The sequence below is a fragment of the Crassostrea angulata genome, chromosome 5 (genome assembly GCF_025612915.1).
Source record: "Crassostrea angulata isolate pt1a10 chromosome 5, ASM2561291v2, whole genome shotgun sequence".
Classification (NCBI taxonomy): domain Eukaryota; kingdom Metazoa; phylum Mollusca; class Bivalvia; order Ostreida; family Ostreidae; genus Magallana; species Magallana angulata.
Window position 1 is genome coordinate 27,391,302 of NC_069115.1, and position 14,908 is coordinate 27,406,209.

The 14,908-nt window shown below is 31.3% G+C and overlaps 1 protein-coding gene and 1 long non-coding RNA gene across 3 annotated transcripts; one reads left to right on the forward strand and one right to left on the reverse strand.

Annotated features, from left to right (window-relative positions):
- LOC128183913 (synaptonemal complex protein 1-like) lies at positions 1 to 14,454 on the forward strand. 2 transcript variants are annotated; one of them, XM_052853139.1, is made up of 33 exons: positions 1 to 228; positions 309 to 446; positions 556 to 634; positions 3,187 to 3,320; positions 3,493 to 3,558; positions 4,300 to 4,367; positions 4,551 to 4,624; positions 5,169 to 5,227; positions 5,413 to 5,482; positions 5,601 to 5,674; positions 5,992 to 6,100; positions 6,708 to 6,802; positions 7,027 to 7,211; positions 7,713 to 7,780; positions 7,883 to 7,944; positions 8,215 to 8,331; positions 8,627 to 8,731; positions 8,901 to 9,004; positions 9,229 to 9,346; positions 9,654 to 9,724; positions 9,824 to 9,905; positions 9,980 to 10,105; positions 10,469 to 10,657; positions 10,854 to 11,057; positions 11,358 to 11,435; positions 11,681 to 11,749; positions 11,889 to 11,966; positions 12,251 to 12,322; positions 12,423 to 12,650; positions 12,798 to 13,028; positions 13,243 to 13,440; positions 13,622 to 13,675; positions 13,839 to 14,454. In XM_052853139.1, exons 2-33 carry the CDS (start codon positions 357 to 359, stop codon positions 14,019 to 14,021), a joined length of 3,540 nt encoding a protein of 1,179 aa, XP_052709099.1. In that variant the 5' UTR covers positions 1 to 228; positions 309 to 356; the 3' UTR covers positions 14,022 to 14,454. The 2 variants fall into 2 exon arrangements, with proteins under 2 accessions (XP_052709099.1, XP_052709100.1); XM_052853140.1 differs by lacking the exon at positions 1 to 228 and having other exon boundaries at positions 235 to 446; positions 12,423 to 12,635.
- Positions 3,165 to 4,603, reverse strand: LOC128183914 (uncharacterized). Its single transcript, XR_008243668.1, has 3 exons — positions 4,542 to 4,603; positions 3,522 to 3,638; positions 3,165 to 3,297 (listed from the first exon to the last, which is right to left on the reverse strand). It is a non-coding gene; the product is annotated as an uncharacterized LOC128183914 (long non-coding RNA).
- Positions 14,455 to 14,908: the final 454 nt, after the last annotated feature.

Below are 14,908 nucleotides of genomic sequence, written 5' to 3' on the forward strand. Positions count from 1 at the left end.
ATGTTACCAATACTATGGAGTTCTGCATTTCATCGAAGTTGTCAAGAAGTTAATTATGATTAAAACTTAACATTTTGTGGGATATTCACAAATGCTCCAAATTTTTAATCTGAAAAATGATGCTTGTTACATTTCAGTCAAATTTTTAAACTCTAAACAATCTGCAAAAATTATTGGCTTATCCTGTATTGCGAGGTGTTCCGAAGAATCTGAAGCAGACGATGGAAAGTAAAGTTATGGTCACGATGAAATCATTATGATTTTAAGAACACTCCGGTGCTTTAAATGTGAATTTTGTATACTTTCAGATGTAAGGTGTTAACGTCGAAAAGAAGGAGATTTTAACTTAATTTCTAATGATGCAACAACTGAGAGAAAAACAGCAACCTTTTTTTAAACCCCTTTCCTTCAATGAACAAAATGTGAATGAAAAAAACCGGTTTGAGGTAAAACATTCAGCGTTTTCAATTTGTAACTTTAATTTTGTTAAATTTTAATTTCTAACAGTTAAACTCCTGAAATTATTAGCATAAACAGACTCCCTTTGTTTCATAGACTTCACAGGCATCCCAAGTACAAGTGCACCCAAAGTTCCAGCAAAATTCAGCACAATTTCAGATCAATAAAGTGAGAGGTATGTACAACAAAATTCATACCTAACAATGTTCTTATGCATGAGATAACTGCATGATATAACTGCTACGCTGCTGTTTTGCAGAGCAACACACTGGGTAAACTTATATCCACATTTTACAAAAGTTATGTCCCTTGGCCGCTATCTTTGGGGAAAAACCCATATATTTCTCATAGTAGCCTTTGTACTTTTGAGGGTTGTAACTTCATCATTTGACATAAGCCATCCGTTTCCGCTGTGAATTTTGATTGCCCCAAGTTGGGGCAACCCACACATCGAAGGAATTAATCAATTTTCCAAGAGATTTCTTCAGAAGACGCCCAACTATTTGGTTGCATAAAGAATGCAAAAGTTGTTTTTTCCCTTTTAAACTTTTAATTTAACCCTCAAAGGGGAACAACTTTTGCAAAGTGTGGATTGGACTATATATACATACTTGTAGCGGGATGAGAGAAATAATGAAGGAGACCAGACCGGGATTCGAACCCCGGGCCCCCTGAATCTCTAATCAGGTGCTCTTAGTCTACCAACTGAGCTATCTGGCGCCGGTATTCGGACCGGTCTGACCGTCACATTCCTCCCCCCTTAAATGATCTTTGCCCTTGAAGATCATCCCAGGCTCTTCCCCTGGCAGGAGTTCCCAACCTGTCAGTTCCAGGGGTTGGTCACAGCAACAAATGTAACGGGATGAGAGAAATAATGATGGACAAGACCAGGATTTGAACCCAGGCCCCCTGAATTTCTAGTCAGGTGCTCTACCAACTGAGCTTTCTGGTGCCGGTATTCGAACCGGTTTGACCGTCACATACTAATTGTTATATAGTGGATATGACATTGTTTTATAAAAACCGTCATATATATATATCTTAACCTGTCAAAACAATATCTGAATTAATGTCTTTCAAAATAGCAGTACTGTAATTACTTTGAGAGGGTTAATTTTGAGTCAATTAGTCTTTTGGTTTACTTAATGAAATATATACATACAAAATTAATATGTTAATTAAGTCCTATGATGTGGTCATTTATGGTACGCCAAACTTGCAATAATGAGCTATACTGCAGTAGTCTGTCCCAAGATATTTATGCAGCAAATTTTGCCTATTTTTAATAAAAAAACCATATACTTGTGAAAGAAGTACAATTGAAATTAATGAAAGGGATCATAAATTTCCAAGATATCTTCATTGACACATTATCATTTTTTACTCATTTAAGTTCACAGGATCAAAAACAAATTTTTTATCAATAAAACATATGTTTTTGTCATTAAAATTAAAAAAATACACGTACAACTAGTGTACTAATTAAGAAGTATGAAAAGATAATTTTAAACCCATTTGTTTGTCAATGCATGTGGATGCCCTTAGCTCCCTAGTAATTTTGCCAGCTAGATTATACACTTTATAGTTATAAAGTAATAAAGTAAATTCACTTTATGATTATTTATTTTTACTTGACAATAATTTTTTTTTGGGGCTAAGCATTATTTCTCTAAGTAAGTATGTTCCTTAATTAATATAATGTATAATGCTATATGAAACAAACACATCCTAGCTGTGTTCACATGCACCTACAAACTGACAAGATTACAAAAATTATTTTCAAAAGGTATAAAAAAGAGAAAAATTTATTATCTTAAAATCAGAACTCCTCAGCAGTCCATATTAAAACTATATGTTACACCAAATTTCACTGGATTATAAGGTATATGTCATCTACACTAGGTGAACATCAGTATTGACAAGTCGAGCGCATCTTTAGTATATCAAATGTGAAACTGTGCATGTTGCTCATTTTTGTGAATTTGGCATGCCATATAAATAAAACTGTTCGGGTTGCTTGATCTACCTTTACAATAAACTTATTGTGTTAATTAAGACATAATAAATAAACTTTCATTTGTTTTGTTCACATTTCTCAACAAAATATAAAGGATATGAGGCACAAATTAGCTCTCTTTGTTTTAACCAAAACTTGTGCAATACTCAAAAAAGTACCTTAACTTCATTAAATGGTAATTGAATTCCTAGCTAGGTAAATGTACTGGTTTGATCCAATTTTTTGCAGTTAAAGGACTATGAGAGCAAAGAAGTTTTAGGATGCTTTCAAAAAGGTTTTTCTCAGCAAATATTTAATAGCTTCATGCAGAATATTTAATAACTTCATGCAGTCATTCTTTTTCATGCACTGGCCATAATAGCTCACTCTAACCACTCAGTGGTGTGTTCTGGTTATAATTGATGTAAATGTACCTGCATCCCGATGCCCTATCAAAAACCCATTTTCTGCATTTTCTTCAGCTAACTGGGTACATATATGTATAAATAAATGGATCATTGCACATTTTTTATTATTATTAAATAACAGCACTAGTTTGATAAAAATTTACCAAAGGTAATTATTAAGATATAATAAATTTATCTATGTCCATTACATGGTAGCCGGTATAATGATTTTAATATTGGTTTATATGAAATACGCATGTCCAGTGAATTTTATAGTACATAAATTTATAAAACATAGTGTAATCTTTGCATGCCATTATGCAGAAAATGAACAGTCTCAGCTGCAAGAACAGGGTCAGAGCAATGAGAGAATCTCCTCTCTACACGTCAAACTACAGCAGGAGGCTGATCGCATCAGGAAGTGGAAAGTCCAAACTGAAATAGAGATCAAGCAAAAAGTATGTTTTATTAGTATTGTTATATGTGAATTGTAACTGAGTTTGATCAGTACAAAAAAATTCATTTTAGCACTTTAGTCGATTATGTTTAGAACTATTTACATGTATGTGTTAAAAAAATAAAATCATTTAAAAAAAATTAAAACAAGATTTACCAAATTTTATTTTTAAGGACAAGAAAATCAAAGAAGCTACACATACCATTGAGAACCTAAGAAAGTCAATCCTTGAGCTTCAGGTGAACTTTTGATAGCCTCTATAAACTCAGTTACTTGTATACTATTGACTATTATGTACGTGACACGGTTAATTTGCTCCCTGGTTTGAACCAAGAAAACAAAAAAAATGAAATTCTGAAGGCACCAACTAAAGCATAAGCTGTCCCTCCAAAATGGCAGTCATATCTATAGATAAAATTCTATTCCAAACAAATGCAAATCATGAAAAAATTGTAAAATTATTTTTTTCTATTGAGAAATTGTTTTTGACACAAAATCTCTCATTTTGTTAATTAAAATTGGTATATGGGAGCTTCTCTCAGGTACAGTCCCTGAAACGTTCTACTTTCCTACTTGGGTGGTGATTAAATATTGAATTCTACAAATTAAAATCTAATTAAAATGATGTCTCTGATTTGAAATGTAAGTCTCCGTCTACCTTTACACATGCATTCTTTCCTCATTTTGTTGTAACTCTCAAAGACCAATCCTTTTTAACTTTGGAGTTCTGAATGAAAATGAATGAAGGTAGACTGAACTATTAGTGAACGCTGAACGATCGGTGAGCGCAATGTAAACGCTTTGCGAATGCATGCCATGGTGAGCACTTTGTGAACGGAAAGCACAAGTGAACGCATGGAAAAGTAGAATGTGTCAGGGGCTGTACATGTAGTAGCTTTGAAAGCATAATTAACAGGTATGTTAATATCAAAAGTTAAATGGATGAGCAATAGATCATTTTCACTATTTATCTTGTATAGCTTCAAAATGAAAGCCTTAGTCTCCGACTTCAAGAAGAAATTAGCAGTAGAGAGGAAATTCTCCACAGGTACTTTGTATGCTGTTTACAATGCTTTTTCAAATTTTCGTTTTAAAAAGTTCTGCCCCATAAGATTTCATTCCTAAAACCAACAGTGTGCATGATCCAAAAAATTCTTACTTTTTTTTTTAATTTGATTATTAAATGCAAAATATACATGTACGTGTATTTTAACAAGTTTACCTGTTTCAGGATAGATGCAACGAGAGAAATGTGTAACCTCCTTAAAGACCATTCAGCTGTAACTGAAGAACGATTACAAAAGTGTAAGTTACACATACATCTTGCTTTATATATCATAAAGATAGTGCCTGTTTTGGGGGGTAACAGTTGAAATTGACACCCATGAGAAAACCATTGTCAATCGACGCGAAGCAGCTAGAGGTTGTCAGTGATTTTCGAGGGGTGTCAGTTTCATCTAGCTGTTACCCTCCCAAACAGGCACTATTTATCTTATTATACTAAGCATTATCTTAATTCTAAAGAAAACTTTACTGCTTTTATTTTGATTATTAAATTGCGTTATTTCAAATGACTTCTATAGGAATGATGTGAATTCTACGATAACTGTATGTGCATATAATTTAGGCACATGTAACAATACGTTGTGTTACCAGTTGCCAAGTCTGTTGCTATGGCATAGGGTAATAGAACGGATTTTAAACTGCATTTAAACCAGTCAGATTTCGAATCACTAACTAAAGGTATAATAACATACAATGTTGAATGTGGATGTATTTGATAATGAACCTAGTGCCTTACACATCTAATTGAAGTAAGTCTTAAACATATTTGGTGCATTTGTTTTAGGTGAAACAGAGAGAACTGAGCTGAAATACCTTGAGAAGCAACATGTGAAACAATTTGAGGTATATTTAATACAAAATATTAATTGATACAATACAATATCAAATACAGTTGATTACATATTACACATCTGGTTATAATTATATTTTTATAGTGTTGATTATTGATCTCTCAGTTTTATGGTACAGATGTCATTTTAAGATATTTTTTGAAGATATTTTTTCTGTATAATCATATTTGATTTAAGGAATTGTCCGAGAGGTTTAATGGCCTTGATATTACATCAAGGAAAGAAAAAGAAGAATTAACTGAGAAATGTGAGTAATGTTTTAAATTGCACATACAAGTCTATGAGCCTGCTTTACTTTACAAGTAATATGCATGCATTTTCTGTTCTTTTTATGATGTATGAATATTTCTTTATTGATTCTAAAGTGACAGCAGAGTTGAATAAAAGAGAAGAATTGCAAGTAGAACTAAAAAATCAGAAAGAAGAAATGAAAACCACAGTAAGAATGTTTTGAATACTCCAGCTAACATTGATGTTCACACTACACATAAATACATGTAGCTACCAAGTAAGACAGCCATGCAAGATTTTATATCCTCACTCGTGAGACCCCTACTATGAATATACTTTAAACTGTTAAGAGGTCTGCATTTTTAACTTATATAGGGGTTGTAGGTATAGCTGCAATGAAAGAAAAATATCACAGAAAATGCCTTTTACAAGTAGTGTTCAGCTCCAAGGAATATTTTTATTGCTAGTAAAGAGTTTTAATTAATTTCTATAGAATTGCACTAGATTATTATTGTTAATTAACAGTTGAATGAGTTGATGAAACAGTGTGATGAGAAAGATGAAGAGATTCGTGATGTCAGAGCAGAACTCTGCAAGAATGAAGATCAAATACATAAAATGAACTCTGTGATAGGTAATATTTGTTAAAATCTATCTATCTTGGGTAAGGAGCATGTATTAATCTTTGACTCGAATCAAAGGAATGATAGCAAATTCCTTAGTTAAATCCTTCTGTAGGGCATATTTTCAACCCCCCTACCCTTGCCCTTTTCTGGCTCATAATTTTATTTAAGGAATGTTAGCTGGTAAATATGGTAGTCAAAAGTCAAAGTTTATGCAAATATCTATTATCCCCCCCACCCCCATTCTAACGCAGCATTCAAAGAGTACCAGCTAGTTTTAATCTGTGATCAGGTACTTTCAAAGTTCCTTTCATTCTATCAATAAAAATGTGGCCCTTTTGATAATGATTTGTATTGTTTAAATCCAACTGGTATGAACTTTGACTGAAATACATCTGAAAAATGCTTTGTAATGCCATATTTGTAAAGTTAATGTACATAGATGTATATGGCACATAAATGGATGGGTACATGCATAATAAATTCTATAAACTGACACTTTTAATAGTAATGATAGATCGATGATCCATTACCTAGAAATTTTAGAACAGCTTAGAGATTTCATATTATTTATTACAAGGTTTCATATATAACTACATGTACTTGTATTTTTCAAAGATGGATTGCAAAGTGAGATAGGAGGTTTGCATTGTGAGTTGGAACAAAAACAGAGCTGTATCACAGAATCTGGAGAAAGACTGAATAAAATAATGGTTTGGTCAATTTCTATACATGTTCTTTTAAAAATTACTTATAGCAGTGGATCAGAAAAAACCAAATGAATTTTTTTTTATAAATTTAAGTTTTACAGATTAGACAGAATTTGATAACTTATGATAAACAACTCAATACAGTAAAACATTCTTATGGCAAAGACACGTATATTAAATTTATGCTTAAGGTGATCAGAAGTGATTTTTATTTTTAATTTTAATAGGAAGATTATGGAAAATTGGAGGAAAAATTGACAGAAACAAGCAAATCTTTAGCAGAAAGCCAGAGCAGTCAATTGGTATTAAAGGAGAAGTTTGAGACAAACAAATGTACATACACTGAGGAAGTAAATACTCTTAGATGTCATCTTGAAAACTTAACCTGTGTATTGGATAAAGAGAGGTCAAGGTAACATCATACTTTAAATTCCTAAAGAAAGGGTGAGTTCAACCATTCAGTAGAGTTGTAATAAGTAGTAAGAAAAACTTACGTTGCGCATGTCCATGTTTAAACGCATGTATTGGTTGATGCCTGGAAAAAAAAAATTGAGAAATATGTCGCATACTCCTAATCATAGTTTTATTGTTCATTAAAAGGAACGTACAATGTTAATGCATTAAATCCTAGGTGTTTACACTAAAATTTAGCGGATTTTGTGCTGATTTTATAATTAAAGCAAAATTTGGAGGTTAATTTGCTTTTCTGTGCCATCTTAAAACTAACTTGACCATAGTCCCGGTGCTGGCTGAGCCATAGTTTCATTTTATTCAGACTAAAGTTACATGTAGTTTGCATAATCTCATTTAAGTTGATGTACAGCAACCATAGTACGTGATCGAACTTGCTCAAAGTCTTCTGATAAAAGTTGCGAAACAGAGATATATACCAACTACATGTATGTATTTACAGGGTGTCGGAACTAGAGACTTCCCTGAGGACAATGGAACACTTGGTGGAAGATTTAAAGAGTGCAAAAGGTACTTGTGTAGTATTAAACTACAGTGCATGTATGATCAGATATATTCTATTTGTACCTTATCATGGCTGTATTGCTTATGTGTGATTTTACACATTTTCAGATATTTTAACAATGGAGAAAAGTGAGGTTGAAAGCAAAATACAAGAAATGTTTGGAGAAAAGGTAAAGATAATTTTGTTTAATTTCTGTTTGAAATAAAATCAAAATTATTGCAATTTGATCAGTTATAGTTTCTGTAATTAGGAGACTCTATCAGTACAATTAAAAGATGTAAGATAAAAATTAGAAACCCAAATTTTATTGTAGAAACATACCGTAAATTTTAAATTATTTCATATGCAGACTCAAAAACTCATAGAATGTGTTGTTCACTTCTTTATAATTATAAACTTGTATAGGCTGATCATCAGTAATTTTCTTATATAATTCAAGACTGCCATGCTTCAAGAAAAAGAAATGCTTGTAATAGAAAAAGCATCCTTAACAGCTGAAATAGGAGAACTAAGTTCAGAACTAGCAAAATACAAGGGAGAAAACTTTGACCACCAGGTATCTTAAAATTTGTAAACACTTCAAAATTTAGAAATCTTGTACATGTATTTTGATAAATAGATAAATTGAATAGAACAAAAAAAAAACAAAAAAAAAAACAGGCTTATGTTTTAATATATATATATATTTTATAGTCTATGTTCCATTTTGGCATGGTGTTAAATTACACTGCACATTTTACTTTCCAGGTAATAGAATTATTTTGAAATGTATTTGACCTAGCAAGGGACCTTTTTTTCTTGTGGAGAAGGATTTAAACAAACATATACATTATAATTGAATTTGTTTGTAGACTGAATTGCAGAGTCTTAACAACTGTTATGAACTGTTATTAGAAGAAAAGAAGAAGATCAAAGAAGAGTTAGATGCACTGAATCAAGAAGTCCTTGAAAGAGAAGTATGATTTATGACATACAAATTTGATACAATGTCATATTTAATCACAATTGAAAGAAATGAATTACCCTAATCTTTTTGCAATTCAATACTGATAAATAAGTTTTAATTTATCCTTGCTATAAAATTAAATGATGGCGAATTAAATTGATTTTGACATAAAATTCAAGGCAAAATTTCAAGATATAAGAAAATTATATGCAGAGAAGATGGATGCATCTTCAGCCCAATCTGAAGAACTTGCAAAAATTTCGAAGATGCTTGATGATGAAAGGTATTTATGATATATTTATAAATATATATTCAAATAGGGTGGTGAAAAGATATTGATATTAATGTTAAAATAGCCTAAAACTGGTTAAAATGCAGTGTTCTTTGTTCTTATATTGCTTTAAAGTAGCATGTTTATTAAACATTTCATCTTTGAAAGTATCTTTAATACTTTACTTTATTTTCATGGTTACATTTTGTTGGTATAATTTTTGATTAAAACTTTAGAAAAGTGAATGAGAACCTACATTTGAAAATCAAAGAAGATGAGGAACTGATATTGAGCTTTAATTCAGAAATAGATAACAATAAAGCTGAGATCAATCAACTGAATAAGGAAGTCAAGGTATGTATATGACATACATATTTACAAAATTATGTGTGTGTGTGTGTGTGTAGATGCAGGAGCTCTGGGTTGTTAGGGATTTAATATGTTTCATTAATTTTAGAAATGGTTTGGTTTTTACAAGATACAATTTCATGATTTAATAATTTATCCTTAAATGTACATAACAGGGATAAACATGATATTAACTATCAATTCTTTTCATTATCCACATGTCAGATCAACTAAATCTTTATATTTGTTTTAATATTCTCCAAAATAAAATGCATTTTATTCTCTTGAGTTTATATGTTTGATTTCATTCTAGTCGTTGTCAAAAAAAGAGAAAGTCTTGCAGAGTCAGATAGAAAAGTTGAAAGAAGCTGAAAAACAATATGAGTAAGTGAAATACCATTCAAGTATAAGAAATATCTATCATTTTAAATGTGGAACTAATAAATGTTTGCTACTGGACTTTAACATCAATTTTTCCCTTAGAGAAAAACTGGAAAATGTACAGAAAGAGCTGGAAATTGCTTTGGAAGAAAATGAAGCTTTAAAATCTGAGAAAGAAGAACAGGTATAAAAAGAAGTTCTTGAGTTTTCTCTCTGTATTTAATCCCTCATGTAATGACTTTATTGTGTTTTGATCAGGACAAGAATCTAAATGGAGAATTAGAAACAATGTCAAAGGAAACGGGAAAGCTAGAACAGAAAATGAGGAGTCTTAAGGATGATCTTTCTGCGAAAAATAAACATTCAAAGGAACTAGAAAAAGAGGTAATAGTCAGAAATATGATATTAATACATACATGTAATGATTGTTTGGGGAGAATACTGTAAACCAACTTTTATAAAATTTTAAATTTTTTGCGAGGTTCGCGAGAGAGCCTCGTCATGGCGAATATTTCTCGCCGCGAACCAGTCTTTATCGTATTGTTGTTATAACAAAACATGGGTCTAGATAAGACTTGGTCGCGAACATTAATCGTCGCAAACCAGTTTATTGGAAGTAAATCACGAAATAAAGTCGCCGCGAATAAATGTTGGTTTACAGTATTGCATATTCTTCAGGTATTGAACATAATGAATATGTAAAAATACAATTTTAATGTGACAGAAACTGTTCTTTATCTGCATTAGATTAGAAGCTTGAAATCCAAGTTAACTTCTCAAACAAAAGCAAATGAGAGTCGGGACAAGGAAATTGAGGAACTGACAAGCGAGAAGGACAAATGTCATGCAGAATTACAAGAACTGCAGGCTGCATGTGAGGAATTGAGGGTTAGCATGGAGAAAGAGAAAAACTTCACCAAAGATGCCAAAAAGGAGGTACATATGTCAATGTGATATATGTGTATCGTGACTATCGGACATTCAGTTTTTATGGATGAATATAAAATATGTTGCATTTATTTTGTTTTGTTATGATGCTAGATGTGAAGCCTGGTTTTTAATTATATACTTTACTAAAAAAGTTGCTCAAATCACAATATTATGTTTCTTTATTGCAAATATTTTTTTTAAGGTCAAGGACATAAAGAAACAGTTTGCTGACATGCTGAAGGAGAAGGAGGTCACAGAGAAGAGATGTGAACACGAGATACAGGAGCTGATGTCAACCATGGAGAAGTTCCACCAAACCAATGGAAAGCTTGTGGAGGACAAAGACAAGGAAATAGAAAATCTAAAGAAAGAAATCAGTAAACACAAAGACCTATCAAAGTCTGAGGTACAATGTCACTATATTTATGTTTGACCAGAACATGTACTACTGTAGAAGCAGAATATTCGTTGAGGATTTCATTTCATTATTTTTGTTGGCAGTATAAATCAACAAAATTAAATCCATTTTGAAATTTTAACCCAAGTATTAGTGAATACAAAGCGATTACGATATGACGAAAAAACAATGAAATTTTGACACAACGAAAATATGTGCTTCTACAGTATACAGAGTAAATCTAACAATGCATTGTTTTCCTATTTGTTTGTTTGTCAGTGCAATAACCCTTTTAAATATATATAACAGAATGATGCAGCTGTGCTTGAACTTCAGAATGAAATGGAGCAAATGCAAAGTCATCTGAACATGTCTAATGAAAGTGTGGTGAGTAAAAAAAAGTACCTTAAGCTTATGGTTGAAAGTAGTGCATTTAAAAGTTACACTCAGTCTGTTGGGAGCGAAAATCTTAAACACCTATGCATTGTTCATTGTAGCTTTAAAAATTGACGATCTCCGTGAAATAGTACATGTACTTTCATTCAAGTGATTCTTTTATATCTTACTTTAAAAAAAAAATATATACTGGAATAGTGTCATTCATTTTTTTTCCTGCGATTTTTTAAAAACAGAAGTCTTTACAAAGAGAAAATGAAGACTTGCACATAAGAGTGAAGAAATTTGAAGAGAGCATTGATAAGGTATATCACAATTAAAACCATGATGTGTAAATGTTTCTGAATTGTGTATACACATGTACATGTAATTTGTTATTTTTTTCATAATACGTTAAAGTTACTGTGTGTTTTAATTCGACATTTTTGTTTTTACAATAAACAGAAAGATACAGAGTTGACACAATTGCAATCTGAAATCGACCAGTTTAAAAGAAAAATGGAGTCTTGTGAAGAGGATATGGTATGAATTTGAAATAATTCATTGAACAACAAGTACAATGAAAATTGCTGAATTGATTGCTGTTTTACTCCTATCCAACTGCAACCATCAATCAATCTTAAAAGCTTGGTTTTATTGTGTTATTTTTTTAATTTTATTTCAAACATTTAAGAAAAGTTGTTTTACTATTTTTTTTTTGATTTTTGAATTTGATACAATATGTGCCTTCATTTGTGTGACAGGAATATATATTATGTGTACATTTTAAGTGTAGCAAAATTTTTAACTCTTTCGAAAATTTCCAGAATAATGCAGAAAAAGAGAACAAAGACTACAAGGCAAAACTGAGGAGATTTGAAAATGACTTGCATGATAAGGTAAAATATGATATGTACTTTTGTTAACTACCGAGTATTTTGGGCAATTTTTCCTAAGGCTTTTTGTGTATTATTGAAATTGAATTGGTATCTTTTGCAGGAATCAGAAATACAGGAATTGATGACAAAGATAAATGACCTGAAAGTAGAAAAAAGAGAACCTAATTCATCTTTGAAGCTTAAGAAAAAGTCAAATGGCAATCAGTCCATTAAAGAAAATGTTCCATCCACTCCCAATGTTTCCACTGTTTCTTCTGAAGATGAAGCTGTAACTAAAGTCAGCAATATCAAGATGACACCTAAAGTCCTTACAGTGAATAAATCCAATGTAATATATGTCCAATATTCAAGAAATAGAAATAGTTTTAATGTTTACGGAAAAAAAAAAGTTTGCTGAAACATGTAATTTGCTTTGAATAAAAATAGAGTTTTCCAGAATTCACTAACAGATATTTTTTTTTAAACTCAAAAACAGTGCACTACTCCAAAGTACACTCCATCAAGTCAGAAAAAACAAAATATCAAAAGACCAAGCCCTACTGCAAACAAGACTGCTACCCCTATGTTAGCAGCACTGAAGACTCCTCAGAGGAGTATTCTGAAAGCAGAGAGTGGAAATTCAATTGTCAAAAAGAGGAGGGTGGTGTTTGCATCTGATGATGAAAATGGATCTGATTCTTCATCTTCAGAGATGATGGAAGTTGAGGTAAAAATATTTCTTTTAATATATGATTTTAAGTTTGAAATTAAGACTGCAGCTAGGATATTATCAAGTAAAATTGTCATGTTGAAAAGGATATTTTAAAATAAGATTTTATGTCAGTTTGTGTATATACATTTTCATGTAAGTATATACCTCTTAAAGTGATTAATATGGAAGATATATTATATCAACAATTAAAAAAAATATTTTTTAACAGATTAATGAAATAGAGAGTCGACTTAAATCAACAACTCCTAAGATGACCCCATTACTGTTGAAACCATCTCCAAGGGTAAAAACTCCTGACCGGACTGTGGACAGTGAAAGTGATGATGATAGTGATAACAACTACCCACACAATCCCAAACAACTGGCCCTGAATCGAGTTCCAAGGGCTTCAGCAGCTACAAATAAAGTAACTTTTATTATAAAGCTTGATTATTGTATTCTCTTTCATAATGATAATTACTTGTAACACATGTAGCATAACACTGCATAAATTGCATACAATATTATTTAGATATACTCATATCTGGAGGAGAATGTTGGGGGAAAAAATCTTAAAACTTAAACAATGTTTTGTTTGATTTAAACAGAAAAAAAGAAATGAAGTAACCAAAACTCGAAAGATTGATGATGACTATGAAAAGGTACAGATAATAATTCATATCATCTTACATTATTGTACATTCATTTATACTTTGAAATATGTGCGTAACTACATGTATTATAAGTTATGTATTTTTTTATTTATTTATGAGTTTAGAAAAAGGGATTGGAAAGAATGTATAGGATAATGTTTCTTTCTTTTAGACTGCTTCATCAGATAAATCTCAGAATATCAGAAAGGCCCCATCTAAACCTCAAGGGAAGTTCTTCCTGACTTCTCCCAAAGAGAGGCTCAAGAATCAGAAGAAAAATTCAAAGCTGGCCAAACTTAAGAGAACTGAAGACTCCTGGTTTGAAATGGATTCAATTTTTGGCTTTGAAGACTAGTCATATAAAATTGACTTAAAGTTTGCTGGGTTTTTTCCTCCAAATGTAGAGTACGTTATCCAACAAATGATTTAGTTGTTGATTACTGGTACATTTCATACGAAGATTATTTGCTGGTTGACTTTCAAAATATATCTTTGATTAAGCTGTGATGTCTACTAATTGTGATAAGAAATACTGTGATATGGTATCATATATACTTACTGTTTACAGATGTATATTTGTTAACTTTATTTGGAAAAAAACCTAAAATAACTACTGAAAGAGATAGGTAATTACATGTACAACATTGCCATCTTCCTTGAATTGAAGCCTGTGATAAGTCTACATGTATGTCTTATCTATTTAATGTTTATTTTTATATTGCCCTCTGTCCATGAGAAATTTTCTTTACTGTTGGTTAATGTGTTCAATAAATCATCGTATAATATTATTATAAAAGGGCTCCCTTTGATTTTCTTACAGTATGTCACTCTGTGTTAATTTTGTACATAAACATAGTAGTGCTCAGTGATATTAATTATTAAGCTTTCTGAAAATTATCTGCTTAATAGTTGACAGAGAACAGCTATGATTAATTAATTTGAAATACATGTACCAGTAAATTAAGACTGCGTATCAAGTTTTAAGTGCAGCTTATTTTGACATCTATAATATGGAACATAGTATAAAATGGAAATTAACATTGTTAATGAACAGAAATACAGTAACATTATTTTATGATAAATATACATGTATGTAAATATTGAAGGGGAAAAAGGGAACACGAGAAATGCGTATGTAGATCATTTTGTTGCTTTAAAAAGCGCGCACTAGACGAACAGTTATAGGGTATAAACAATCACCTATCAAATACAGTGTACTTATGTTCTAATTCGTTACACTCA

What these genes read in the sequence shown, in the direction of transcription:
- LOC128183913 (XM_052853139.1), top strand. Translation starts at nt 357, where the DNA reads ATGATGCAACAACTGAGAGAAAAACAGCAACCTTTTTTTAAACCCCTT. An exon ending in CAAAGGAACTAGAAAAAGAG is followed by an intron (nt 10,106 to 10,468) that starts GTAATAGTCAGA and finishes TATCTGCATTAG; the next exon opens with ATTAGAAGCTTGAAATCCAA. An exon ending in TTACAGTGAATAAATCCAAT is followed by an intron (nt 12,651 to 12,797) that starts GTAATATATGTC and finishes ACTCAAAAACAG; the next exon opens with TGCACTACTCCAAAGTACAC.